General features: G+C 38.1%; 2 protein-coding genes across 4 annotated transcripts; one reads left to right on the forward strand and one right to left on the reverse strand.

The window, feature by feature from the left end:
- Positions 1-1,638: 1,638 nt before the first annotated feature.
- LOC104453822 (coiled-coil domain-containing protein 130) lies at positions 1,639-9,250 on the reverse strand. 3 transcript variants are annotated; one of them, XM_039318140.1, is made up of 8 exons: positions 9,215-9,250; positions 5,302-5,359; positions 4,610-4,672; positions 4,449-4,528; positions 3,481-3,589; positions 2,916-3,075; positions 2,341-2,504; positions 1,639-2,256 (listed from the first exon to the last, which is right to left on the reverse strand). In XM_039318140.1, the coding sequence occupies exons 2-8, from the start codon at positions 5,302-5,304 to the stop codon at positions 1,897-1,899; spliced, it is 939 nt and encodes a 312-aa protein (XP_039174074.1). In that variant the 5' UTR covers positions 5,305-5,359; positions 9,215-9,250; the 3' UTR covers positions 1,639-1,896. The 3 variants fall into 3 exon arrangements, with proteins under 3 accessions (XP_039174074.1, XP_039174075.1, XP_010066749.1); XM_039318141.1 differs by having other exon boundaries at positions 5,302-5,364; positions 9,216-9,233; XM_010068447.3 differs by lacking the exon at positions 9,215-9,250 and having other exon boundaries at positions 5,302-5,418.
- A 15-nt stretch (positions 9,251-9,265) lies between these two features.
- Positions 9,266-10,149, forward strand: LOC104453824 (CLAVATA3/ESR (CLE)-related protein 12). The gene has a single exon (XM_010068448.3). The coding sequence runs from the start codon at positions 9,491-9,493 to the stop codon at positions 9,842-9,844; it is 354 nt and encodes a 117-aa protein (XP_010066750.2). The 5' UTR covers positions 9,266-9,490; the 3' UTR covers positions 9,845-10,149.
- Positions 10,150-14,604: the final 4,455 nt, after the last annotated feature.

A 14,604-nucleotide genomic window follows, 5' to 3' on the forward strand; every position in this document is an offset into this window, starting at 1 on the left:
TATATTTTAAGGACAACGCTCGCGTTTTCTCCGTGACAGAGACTCTCCTGACACCGTCCGCAGAACCAAGATAAGAGTTTGCGCTGACATATACACAGGAACTTCAAATCTTTTGCTGGTTCTTTCTTGGGGTCTGGGGTCTTTTTTGGTGTCTACTCGATAGATTTATGGCATGTCGGTGTACAGAATGGGTAGGAACATGAATGCTGAAATATCGGTTCCGAGATATGGCATGTAGCTATGATAGTATCATCCCTATCACATCCACGATCCATTCTATCAGTAATCGGTAAAATACTAGGAACCCAACAGAGGAAAAGCAAGATACGATCGTTGCGCGAGTAGTACTTCTCCTTCTGCTAGGGATTTCTTCTGTCTGGAGAAACTAGGGGGAGTTATTAGTAATACAGGCATGGATAGGGCGTGCCAGGACATGGGGTCCGTGGCAAGTAACATTAATCCCTGCCCCTACAATATGATAACGAGAGTTATTTTTTATGCTAATTATGCGACTTACATGATATAATCGATTAATCATATAAGTCAAAAGATTTGTGCGTCATTTAGTGTGACCTTTCAATTTTAGTTGGTTGCTTTTGATTCATTTGTTATACCCTCGCGTCACTATCAAATGTTACCAATAGCCGTGCCCCACGAAAAATAAGAGTACAAGATTGACCCCTTTTCTACAGGACTGGCGATAAGAAACACGAGGAGCGAAATTTCGGCCTCTTTATCCGATCTCTTCGTACTGTGGATGAGAGTAGGACAGATTTGATGCGCAGAGGCTAATAATTTCCCGGAACCACTCCACAAAGAAATCTACCGTCGCCGTCGAGTAGGGTTTTTCTGTCATTCCTTCTTGGTGTAGAAGTAGGGTTTGGTCTCTTGAGAGTGGGCGAGGGGCGGGTTTGGATTTCACGTAGGGACAGGATCTCCAGAAGTCTATACAACGTTATCTCAGTGCTACAGTTACCCCTTAAAAAAAAATAGAGAGACCTTTATGTACAGTTTGTGCGGGCGAGAAGGCGTGCAATGTCACTTTCGAAGGTAGGCGTTTGGACCATTTTTAGAACCGCACGCTCATCCCCCAAGCCTCTTTCAAGATTACTCGGGCTTTATGCTATCCATGACTGCACGAAAAACTCTAATTAATTTCAATGCATGTTGTACAACATACCAAATGAGAAGTTTGCATAGGTTAGCCAATAAAAATTATTAGGTTTTCGGGGGTGACAATGGATCACATAAAAAACCTAAATTGAAGAACAGATCCTCCGCTAGCCAATAAAAATTATTAGGTTTTCGGGGGTGACAATGGATCACATAAAAAACCTAAATTGAAGAACAGATCCTCCGCATTCTTATGAGGCAGGCATGCAGGCAATTTTCCTTCGGATCACATAAGAAGATATCGTGAGCCAATTTGCTGTCAAGCTAAGTTCATCAATTTGGTCCTATCAAGTAGGCGACTTACGACAAGAACAGTGGATTCACAAGGAATACCTTCTTTGTGGCCTACCCTAAGACAAATTGCGATTGGGTAGCCGAACCAAGAAACCTAGATTTCTCGTTGTTCAAGATCCTGTTATTTTACCACTCGATTAAACACAGCAGCTAATGAGGAAGGAGGAATCGTCAGCACATAATTTTGTCACATCCTTATTTAGTATCATATTGGTCAAGACAAGGTTGTCGATAAAGAACAAAGAGTACAGCTCAACAAATAGACCAGGATGCATTACTGCTGCACAACAGAACTCCCCCGAAAAATACAAGAGTACACCGCACCACATTGGTAGATATATACAAAAGTTTGATCGGCATTCTGCAGAAGCGACGCTCTCAGGTAAAAGCCAAACTTCAATAGGATTACCGGTACTACACTAAAAACAACTAGAATTTTCTCACTGCCACTGAGCTGCCCTTGTGTCTACTTGAAGAAATGCCATTGCCCGACAGTGCTGACGGCTTAAATCCACCTGCCAACAAGTTAGAAGCTGAGGCGGCCCTAATTTTCCGCCTCTTAGACTCCAGGACCAGTCTGCCCTTATCAGATGCCGCAGGCCCAGGGGAAGAAAATATAGAAGCAGCATTTATCAATGCCCGTTTGTCCTTCCTGTTCCTCTCAAACTTGGACGAAAACTTCACTTTTGCTGCGGTAGCAGTGTCTTCCTCCGCAGCTGGAAGCAGTCGTATTGCGAGGCCCTTCTTCCTGGAAGCAGTCTCTTCTTCAGCAATCCGCTTCTTTTGACTCTGGATATGGTCAGCCATGTTAAAATTTGCAAAACAGAAGAACATTAAGAAAGGATAAATCACTTGGGATAACTCAAAACATACCCTAAGTTGTGCCCGTAAGGTCCTGTTCAGAGAGTAGTCATCTGCATGCCTAGTGTCTGATACACGTTGAAGGCGCACTAGTACCGGTTCAGCTTCTTTCTTCTTCTGCAAATCTTCCTCTTGGTGTTCAAGGCGGTAAAAAGGATCGGCGAGCTTGCCTTTTTCTGAAAAACAGAATATTTTGAGCCAGAAAAGGAAGTTAGCGTCTATGGGGTTAAATTGGACTTACATAAAGCAAAAGGCTACTTTTCCACTTTTCCCCAAACTATAAAATACCATTCAACTAAAAAGAGGGTGACTGAAAAACGTACCATACAAACTCCACGTGTTAGCATTTATATGTAGTAAAAATTTTAGATGTTCAAATTATAAAAATTAGTCCAAGTGCGTCCCCCATAAGATTTGAGAAAGGCAAAGAGTATGAAGTAAAAACTACTCCAGACAAACAGTTGCCAACACAAAATCACAAGCAACTAAACAATCACATAGAAGATACAATAGGAAAAGAGATGAAATGGCTCGCACCAATTATTTATTAAAAGAATCATTATAGAACGTAGGAAAAAATCGCGTACCTTCATCTGCAGGAAGTGCAAAAGTTTCTGCATCCTCAATGTCATACTCTTCAGTCTTTCGTTGAGCCCCGCTGATAATCACATATTCACAATTCTTTGGATCTGTTTGAATCACAATTTGATGCTTGCAGCAGGCCGATTTCATCGTAAAGCTCCATATCTTTATATATAAGAAAAAATAAACAATCAAGACAATCATTATTACTGGGTCCCAAAAACTTAAATTAAATAGGGTCTTGTTGACAGAGGACTTGTTTGACATACCTAATGAGAAAATATTCGATTTTCGAAGCATGGATTGTGCATGTCACTAGGACAATCAATGAATGAAACGATAATGATTTTTTTTTCCTTTTTTTCTGTTTAACAAGTGCTCTAGGGGCATTTTTTAACAAAATTTTATTTAAAAACTAGGATCTTATCAAAGTTCTTCCGTCATCAACCACATAGATCATTTTAATTATGATGTCATGTGTGAATGGTACACATCCTGCAGTCTACAGCAATCTGATCTCTAATTGCACTTATTCAACCGGAAAGCATTAAGTCTTCAAAAGAAGCGTACCTTTGTAGAGTAATAGTTCCCCACTTGCTTTTTCTCAGCATTGAACCGAACGCCTTTTGCAATCATAGAATTGCATCCACCACACCAAATATTGAAGGGCATCTCGAACCTAAAAATATCGGATAAATATAACATATATTAGCAATTCGCAACTCTGTACCACATGTATTAGTGTTAGCTCGCCACAGAAAACATATTCTTACTGAAAAATGTTACAAATTTAATAACAAAAGGTCTCCTCCGAGTGCGAAGCTTTCATAACATTAGACAGGAGATTCCTCGCTAGGATGTAACCCTATGGCTATAGAGAGAGAGAGAGAGAGAGAGAGAGAGAGAGAGAGAGAGAGAGAGGGAGTGCTCAAATAAAATGTCATGAGATGCTGTAAATTTGAGAAAGGATGAGCAAGTTGTGATTCACTATTCCTAAAAGATCCAAAACAGTATTCCTAATTCTCATCTCATTATTTAGAGGATAAAACCAGCTAATGGATACGTTTACTCATACAAAGAGAAAAATCATTCCTGAATGCCAGCTACCTCAACACTAAAGCTAAAAAAAACATGTGAGCGTGAGTGACCTTGCACCACATATGTACCTAGAAATGAAAGACCCACAAAAACACCGATTCACGCACAGGTCTTAAAAAGGAACTGACACTAGAAGAGGGATGTACACAAACTGAGAGGATTAGTCCATGACTGTATTAGCTTTAACAGGTGTGGACACAACATAAATAGCCAAGACACACATTAAGCTGCTTCTCTCAAAAACAGGACTCATAATGCACTCCTGTTAATAATAAACGTATTGATGAGACTATATGCTTCTAAGTAAAACCAATAACTGATACCAAGTACCACATAAGAGATTGTATTCACATGAACCCTGATGACAGAATTTTTTTCAGAAATAAAAAAAAGAAGAAAGAAATAAACAAGAGAAACCGTAATTATACATAAATAGTTACCTTATGATCAAGATGCCCTGGTCCAATTTCCGTGCTCTTTCTCTCAAAGCATGTTGACCATGGAACTTGTTCAAAGAACCCTGAAAGCCGAGCAATGTAAGAACTCAAGATACAAAATGCTAAAATATAATAACACCGAAATTGAAAGCTTCAATTGTTACCTGGTCTGGGGTCCATTCTGGAGGGTAATAGAAATTGTCTGCTCTCGCAGCTGCTAGCGAAGACTGCAAAATTCAAAAGGAAGGGAAGTTTAGCCCGAAAGAAATCAGCAATTTATGTAGAAACACCAAAACATCATTCCGCCTCCATATGTAATGGTCGATTGCAGCAACACATCACTCGTAGCTGCCACAATATCTACAATAACTCTGCCGTGCTATCTAAAGTAGACCAAAGGCAACCCAACAGAGGAGACTCTGATAAAAGACAAGACAATTGGAGCAAATAGATCAAGGCCCTGCTCTGCCGCATCACAGGCACAGCAGATCATTACCAAGGATCTAAAATTACCATCTCAAAATAGCTCCAAAATCCAATCTTGAATAAAATAAAAAACACGAACTTCACGAGTCCGCGATTCATCCTACGGACCCTCCTCCATGTACGCATCGAAACGAGACGGACGACCGCCTCGTGACGGGGAGAATCGAGCAACGACCACGAAAAGAACTTCACGCAATGCGTATGGACTAACATACCAACACGAATCGCACCGAAACCCCAGTGATCGAATCAGCGAAATCGGCCGAAACCCTAATCGCTCGCCCAAAAGGGAACAGAACAATCAGCTACCCTAATCTCCAAACCAACCGTTGCTACCATCGAATTGAAGAGAAAAACGAAGGTAACGCACCATCTCTGCTTCGACTTCGGATCAATTCCAGGCACAGAAACCTCCTCCTCTCTCTCTCTCTCTATCTCTTCAGGGACTGCTTTGGCACCTTCGGAAACGATCGATCCCTCGCGAGGAAGAAAGAACACAAAGCAGATTTCAATCTGACGTCGTATAAATGGAGCTGCGATACGACGCCGTTAGCCGGTTGCCGCCAACTCAGCCTCTTTTCTCTTTTCTCTTTTCTTTTTTCTTCTCTCTATTTTTTGGACCCGGCTACCAAAAACGGTGCCGTAAGAATTAAAGTTCCGACGGTGTAATCCTAACGACAATTTTTTTTTAAGAAAAATGATATTTGAAAAGGTCCAAGAAGGGACGAATCTAAAAGGGGAACTTTCACAAATCCCACCAACTGAAATTTCTTGAATATAAAAAGGAGAAGAAAAATTAAATATCAAAATATAGCTACTCACAAGTACAAAAATATCAAATGAACTAAAAAGAAATCATCAATGTCGCTAGAAAGATTTGTTCAAATTCAAGAATAAAATATGCTTGAAATGCCGGCTTTGCAACTAATGACAAAATGATGCATCGAATGGCTCCTCATTCTTTTTCATCAAATTAAATTGCTCTAAAAGGATTTTCCAATAACCTAAAATCAAGACTAGTGATATCAGTTCTATAAACACTTGAATTAAAGACAACATCAAAATATGAATGATGAATTTGTAGATGAAAAGATTACCCCGTGGATTCGAACCTCATAGATGAAGATGTGCAAGGACCTCAAGCATTACAAGATCAATCTCTTGATCACATGAGTCAAAGCTGAAGTTTTTGAAAAAAAGAAAAAAAAAGTAGACTTTTTTCATCAAATTCCATACAAATTTTACTCGATATAGCTCAAATGTTTGGTTGATTAAGAAAATTTATATGACCACGTGACACTTCATCCTACATCATTTCATACGAATAAAAAAAGTCAATTTATAATAAAGCAGTTTATTTTATAACAAAATAATATGAAGTATCATCATGATTGAAACCCCACAATATTTCCTTGATTGAAAATTTGATTTTGAGAATAGCTACAATAACCCATATGATCCAAATTCCTAAATGAGTGAAAGTTAATGAAATTTCTTGTACTGTCGTCTTGGCATGTTGTCTTTGTCTAGCAAATCGCTATCAAAGTATAAAATGCTAGAGTTCGTGTTGAAAACTAAATATCTGAAAAAAATACATTGTGTTATTTAATGAAAAAAATATTTGTAAGTTTTAAGGATGGCTCTTTCTCCACAGTCATTTGTTATTATTTAATGAAAAAGCATTCGTAAGTTTTAAACTAATGACTCTTTCTTTAAAAAAAACATTCAGGTGTTAATCGATTACAAACCCCCTAAATAATTGGGAGTTCCAAGTATAGTAAGTTTTCACACTCTTATATTTTGAGACATTAAATTTATTTTATTGCGAAATAATATATACCAAATCTTTTCTTTGGTCAAGGAAAATATCCACCATTTTAAAAGTTGCAATCGAATCCTTTTTACTTTGTTTATTATATTATTATTTTAAAAGAAAAAAAAATAGATCTCATCTTGTCAAAATATTATCATTTGTTTCTTTATATTAAATAGCAAAAACTCTCATTTTGTGCCTTTTTAAACTTGTGGAAATCCCACCAAGTCAGAGACAAAAATAAATGAAACCGCGCAAGCCGGTACCCAATTTCCTACTTTAAACCCGGTGGCTGGCAATTGACCGTCCATTTTGTGAAATAACAGAACCGTTCTTTACTCATATCCCAAAAACTTAAATTATCATTTGAACTCCAAGAATTAAGGAAAAGGTTCGTGCAAATCCACATGTTGATATTTAAATTTTTTGAGAGCATTAAATAAAAAAAAATGAAATTGCGTGATTTATAACATTGAGCAATAGAAATGTATGGCTTGTTTCGCGAAAAATTTCATAATGAAGGAAAATATTTTCCTTGAAAATTATTTTTGAGGAAAATGAACAGTTTTCAATTGTTTGGTGGAGTATGGAAAAAACTTTTGATGTTTAAATCTTTTGGTGTGCTTATTTCGAGAAACAAAAAACTTCATAATAAGGGGAAATACATTTCGAGAAATCATTTTTTCGGAAAATGTTTATCCCTTTTCATATTGGGAAATTCAATTTTCTAACTTTAAGCATGTATATTTGTTTTGACTGTAATGATTGTTGGTCAACCGATTGTTGACAGTGGACCAAACACATAAAAAGTCCTAAAAAACTAACTCACAAAAAAGTCATTTGCCCAAGCAAAACGGTGGTAATCAAAAGAAGGAAAAGGGGGAGCGTATTCGATGTCTATTCAGTGTACTCACTACTCATGGTGGCCGAAGAATTTAGTGCAAAGCCTTATTATTCCTCAGCATGAAACGAGGTACAAGGTGGTTCATTTTGTTACATCATGTACAGTCCTTAACATCATTCCCGTTTGATTTCAAGATTGCTCATATTTAGCTTTGATCTCTCTCTCTCTCTCTCTCTCTCGTATTGTGCTCATGGAGTTCTCTCGCTTTTCCCAGTACTACTGTTCATACATTGCTTTGTCCACGGATAACATGGAATGCGTATTCCCCACCACTTTGGGAATTTGATCAGATCATCACCTATATTGATGGCCACTTTCTGCACCGACAGAGCGTACACGTAGAAAGATTTCTTTGAGTTTGATGCACGAGAAATCATTCTTCTGGCTTTTTCGTTTGGAAACCGAACAGGATGAGATATAGAACGCGAAATTTGGGATGGGGTAAACTTTATCGTAATGCCCTGGAATGTACGGATTTCACAGAAGACGGAAAAGTTATTAAATCCCATTAAGAACGAGTGAACTTAGCATTTTCAAGACGTCAATTACCGTTGTATTCGGACAGCCACCACAAGACGGATCACAACCCTTAGGTGACCATGACCATCTTATGGTGTGAGTGCTATGGTCGGATGTCTCCTGTACCCATATGGTCTAAAATGTGGGATTTTGTGATGTTGTGGTGGAGTGTGAGAGATGCAAAAGTATTGATACAACTACATTGCTTAAATGGTGTCAGGATATTTGGATTGGGGATCTTAATATGTAAAAGATATATTCATAGGGAACTCTTAAAGTGGGATTGGCCCTTTTGTCAAATTTAGTTGGAAACTGATACAATTTCCTACCGATAGCTGCGGTAAGCCGAAATCAATTGTGTTTTCAAATAATATGCATATCCTGTTAAAGTAATAAATATTCAAGCTAATGTGAGCATGGCACAGTTTGGTCATGATCAATGGTCATGCTCACATGCCTAGTTGTTTGGGAACGATCTAATGGGGGAAGACCGACCTGATGTCCCAACTCATCTAAAGCCATAGGGTTTGTCCTTGGCAATGAAAGTTTCGGCCCTTGACATGGGGTTCATCCACTTTCTCATGCGTACCAATATTTAGCATAATTTATAATCATGGAAAATTTCGTCTCGATTTCCAAAAACCAATTCTTTTATTTTGACAAAGACGGATATACTTTTAGCTCTGCTTAGTTTAAGAAAGATTCAGCATCAGCAAGCAGCTGCTGATAAGTAAGATTTCTCCACTCAGAGAAGGCCATCAGCACATTTGCATATTTATCATCATATAGTTGACTGCAAATCTATGGCATCTTCACTGTGGTTGGGGGGATAAAATGAAGGTCTCCCTACCTGAAAGATTTATGTTATAATATAAGATGAAAGATCCTCAAAAAGATGGCATAATTAGCATAATCCAAGACAAATTAATAAAAATGATAGGAGGTTTGACAATCGATGATGATTACTATTAAGTTCTTGTTGCTTAAGTTTAAAGAAACTCTCATTGGAAAGTGGGTCTACCTTCCCCTCCCGCTCCCTCCCTCCCTCCTCTCTCTCTCTCTCTCTCTCTCTCTCTCTCTCCATAAATATGAACACATCAAAAGGTTCTCACAACTTATTACCCCAAACTCCCCCCTAAACAAGCAAAAAGACCACGACACATACCAATTCCATTAACCTTCCTCCCATCATCTTCCATCAAATTACTCCCTCCATCTCTCCCTCTCTCTCTCTCTCTCTTCTCAATAGCTGTCCCTGGCCTTTTCCTCCTCCATGCTTCCCCTCGCCGCCCATTTCCTCCTCCTCCTCCACCCTCCACCACCATGACCCCAAAGCTCCCTCATGCCCTATTCACCATGCTCTGGCTATCCCTCCTCCTGCTGTTGCTTCTCGAGTTCTACAGGTCCAGGTCCCATCTCAGCAACATACAGCACATCGTCGGCATCGGCACCAGGACCGAATCATCGCCCTCATCCCCATCCTCATCCTCGACCTTTCACCACCGCGGTTCCATCAACCGGAAGGTCCTGGCCAGCAAGTTCGACTTCGCCCCGTTCCAGAAACGCCACAGGAAGAGCCACCGGCCGGAGCCACCCGATGATGGTCGCGAGATCGACCCCCGCTATGGCATGGAGAAGAGGCTGGTCCCGACCGGGCCGAACCCGCTGCATCACTGATTGATGCATATTCAATACCCAGTGGCAAGTTTTACATCGCTGCAACCTGCATGGAAATTACATCTCTTTGAAACCATCCATGATGATCTGCACTGCACCCCTGGGGCTCCAGAGAAACACGATCTTTCGTCAGCTCCACCTTGTACATGCATTGAGTTGTCACTATTGTGTTATGATGAAGAAGAACAGCATAATCTTGGGTTTTAGTTCAACTACAATATACATAATTTTTTTTCTTCTTTATTTGTGATGATGAGCTTTGATGTTCGATCGGAATGACATATGTTTGATTATTTTACTGTTAAGAATTCGTCATCAAAGCTTTGCGGTGGTGAGGGACATGAGTAGCTGGGACGGCACGGCAGGGCTTTGGGAAGGAGAATATCTAGCTGCGCCATAATGACGGACGCTAATGAGGGTAGTTAGGGCTGAAAGCTTCGCTAACTTTGATGATTATAGATGATTATGCAAATCCTGTCTCTTAGGCTCCAAAAAATAAACATAAAAAAAGAAAGGGGAAGTTTTCTTCGCACGTGATTGGCTTACACTTACACACGCATATATATACATTTTATATATATATTCCTCTTTAGTTATTATAATTAGTTGGGCTTCATTTATTTAATTTTTTTCCATGGTTTTTACTATTAGTTTGACGGATCAATTCATTTGCATTTTCTTCTGATCACTTCCAATCTTAAATATGGGTTAGCTGAAATACTCGTTAATGATTAGTTGAGCAAAGTAGAGGTACTAGAGCAATGGGTAGTGTCGATAGCGCACAAAATGTATATCGAAGATTCAAATTATTGGATGTGAATTTACAGAAGAATCGGTATATTAGAAATTGTGAATTCTCCACTTATAGTTATTTTGAATAGGTGCTCAAGCGTCACTTTTTATTCGAAATTGTTAAAAAATTACTTTTTAAGTTAGAATGAGAAACTCATTTGTCAAAATTTGACAACTGAATGAAATATCATGTTAATTATTAATTAATTGTGACTTTGGCCTAGGTTGGCTAGACATTCAGCTTAATTACTTAGAAGCTCAGTCTATATAACTAAGTTCATTTTAGTAAAAACCTCTCAATTTGTATCATACCCCGAATAAGAAATTGAATAAATTATACATATTTGAATCGTTCCTCTCGTTTATACTTTACAACCTATCTCAAATGGAAATGTAGATTTATTTATTTATTTTGCCAGAAATGTAAATACAGATTGAAAAGGGGAGGGAAATACCAAAACCTAATTTAAATTTGATTAATTGAGCATCTTGCTATGTTTTTCTTACTTCTAGCCCCTGAATCATATCTATCATTTCTGGGCCCTTGTGTCCCCCTAGTTGTAGATCTTGAACCTGCTTCATTCATATATTTAGGGTCATCATCACTACCTTTATTTTTGCACTATGCATCTTGAATCATGACTATATAGAAATTGTATATTTAGGGTCATCATCACTACCTTTATTTTTTTATTTTATTTCTTATAAATAAATAAATAAAACTGTTTAAATTACTGAATATAAAATCTGACCTGCTTCAAGAAATATTCTCTTATCTACCAAGCTAAAATATGCTAGAAAGGTGAAACACAAGGACCATGGTCCTCCACATCTTTCAATTGTAAATGTCATCAGTTTGATCGAACTTTGTGAATCCGATATCAACAATCATAAAGTCTTCTACGGGAACTTTGCGATTTCATATCTTTATGCACGAATCTTGGGGCTTACATTAGTTCAAAATTTCAAGTCCCCAGCATATAATCTTGCGCCGATACCGTGGTCGGTGGACATCGGGCGCCGATGAATCATGAGAAATGGAATAAACTTCCACGGCACCTTTCTTTCTCCATCACATAGAATCTGAAGAAATCCAGAGTTATTGCCTTCAAGATCCGTCTGGGAAATTGATGGCCCGTGATGGCGAAACCATCTAGAAGAAAGGGACGTGGCACAGGAATGATCGGAAGTCGCAATTGCCAATTCGCTGGGTAGGGTTTGCCGACTCTTTGCGGGCAGTTTGGTGGACGCAGTGGTCGGTGACTTTCTGATACGTGCGGGGATAATCGAAAGTCGAGATGATGAAATCCATTACTTGACTTTGCATCGTGCTTTCTGTATTATGTGGACTCGCATAGCTTCCAATACACTTTATATAACTCTATTTGTTTAGGTTGGTCGTGTGCCATTAACATTATGTTCGATTCTCATCAACAAATGCTGTCGTCCGTGAGTCGGTGTTTGAATATCCCTCAACGCATTCTAGCGGTTCAAGCTTTTGGAGTAAACAGCCGGGCGACTTACTTTGAGTTGATATCAGAATTGGAGTTCCTGAGTTTGATTCCTCAAACCCCGATTTTCCCACATTCGTAGATCTCCCTTTTTCGACAACGCTCATAAGGTTTGTGGAAAATTTGTTCAAAAATTCCTAAACCTAATATACAGCAGCAAATTCAGTTCTAAATATTTCAATTGTATTAATTTAGTCCTAAACTTATTGAAAAATTGATAATTCAATTCTAAACTTTTGAAGATTTATTAATTAAGTTCTAAACTTTTCGATAGATTACTAATATAATCTTTTCACTTAATTTTGGCTGAAAATTGCTGACACGACAATCCAATCAACGTTTGGCCATTTTACACATGTAAAATGGCCTTTTCGATTTTTATTATTTTTCTTTTTCCTTTTCTTTCTTTTCTTTTTTGGTTCAAGGGACTAGGCCCTGGGCAAGGGAACTAAAGCCCTCATTGGGTCTTTGAACCAAAAATAAAATAAAATAAATAATAAATGTAAATTCAATTTTTTATATAAAAATTTAAAAATTATCTATGTCGGCGACGGCCGCTCATGTAGAATGAGCAGCACTAATTGGACAATCATGTCGGCTATATTCGACCAAAATTAGCTCGAAAGACTACATTGATAATTCGCTAAAAGATTTGTGACTAAATTAGTAAGTTCTCATAAAGTTTAGGACTAAATCGGTACAATTAAAAGTGTTAAAACTAAATTGGTAAATTATTAAAATGTTTGACACTAAATTAGTACAATTGAAAAGTCTAGGATTAAATTAGCCGATATTCAATAGATTTGGGACTTCTTAAACAATTTTTCCTAAAGTTTGCATATCTAAGGCCCTTTCCATTGCATCGGCCTTCATGTGAGAGAGAGTGATGGGGATAAAATGGATTTTGAACCGCAATCTAACATCTTACATATTTTGAGTGAACCATCGTGCACATACCTTTCAAGTAACTGATCGAACATTAACATTGTTCGCATGACATGCTTGTCCATCCAACATGATGCTTAAATTATGGATCTGTTCACATTGATCTAATTGAATTGTTACATCGCACGTCATTATTGTGTGGTTTAAATCACATCATGATATTCCTTGTCCCTTTCAAGTCCCGACATTTTATGGTGCAATACAAGCGGCACTCGCGGTTGGTGTTCCATCGGTTCATGGGTTTGTTGCTCATGAATTGAAATAGGAAGATGTGATTTAGTTGAGGCTGATGCAGACATCATGGTAGGAACCTCTGGCTAGTTAGCTTAGGATCTTGTTTTTTTAGTTGAGGCTGATGCAGACATCATGGTAGGAACCTCTGGCTAGTTAGCTTAGGATCTTGTTTTTTTCTCATTTCCTTAATCGGAGGTAACCCCGCTAATTATTATTTTCTGATTAGTGCATATATTACATATTTGAAAATATTTTAATTCATAATTCCAAAGTGCCAAAGAGCACAAAATCAACACTAAATTGGATACTGACCAAAAAAAAAAAAAAAACACTAAATTGGACAGCCCCAAAAAACCATCCACTCTTTAGAAACGCCTTTGTACAATTTAAAGATAATGATATAAATGGTTCTTGAACTTTAATTCAACGTGTAGTGCGATCCCTAAACTTTAAATTTGTTCAATGTGGTCTATGAACTTTAACCCAATATGTAATGTTGTTTTTGAACTTTTAATTTGTTTAATATAATCTATGAATTTTTTGTAAATGTTCAATTTAGTCCTTAGACTGTAAGAAAATATTCAATGTTGTCCTTGAATTTGAATTAATTGAATGAAAACATCAAATATTTTCATATAGTCCATAAACTAAATTGGACACATACCAAAATTTTAGGGATCACATTAAATAATTCAAGAGTTCATAGCCGATATTGCACATTGAGCTAAAATTCAGGGATAGCTTTGAACAATTTAAAGTTTAGATATCATTTGCATTGGAAGAAGAACATCCAAAGTGCCATGACTTGGCATAGAGGGATACATGGTTGCCAAAACTTCCTAAGTATACCCGTAAGTGCCACTTTTTTAAAAATAAAAATAAAAATTGGACACTTAAATGCCAACTCAGACAAGGTTTGTCAAAATTGTCAGAAATTCGACGTGGCATTATTTTATTAATAAAATCGATTTGCGCGATTCATTAGAATGTCCATTTAGCAATCCTTGCCTAAAACAAAGTCATCCTCCATGTTTGCCCCACCGCTACTGCCCCATCACTAGAAAGACACATTTGTTCGGCAAAAGAACATTGTCGCCCATTGTCGAAGGGGTCGATAACCGTTGTCGACCCTAAGTGAGGGTGGCCGGCCGCGCCCAACCCTAAGAAAAGGTCGATGACCCTCACAAGGCTCAAGCAAGGACACCTAGATTTGGGCGACACCAACCCTGACTAAGGTTAGCAACCCTCGCCTAAGGTTGGTGAGGCTTGCCCAAATTT

The sequence above is a fragment of the Eucalyptus grandis genome, chromosome 7 (genome assembly GCF_016545825.1).
Source record: "Eucalyptus grandis isolate ANBG69807.140 chromosome 7, ASM1654582v1, whole genome shotgun sequence".
NCBI classification, from domain to species: Eukaryota; Viridiplantae; Streptophyta; class Magnoliopsida; order Myrtales; family Myrtaceae; genus Eucalyptus; species Eucalyptus grandis.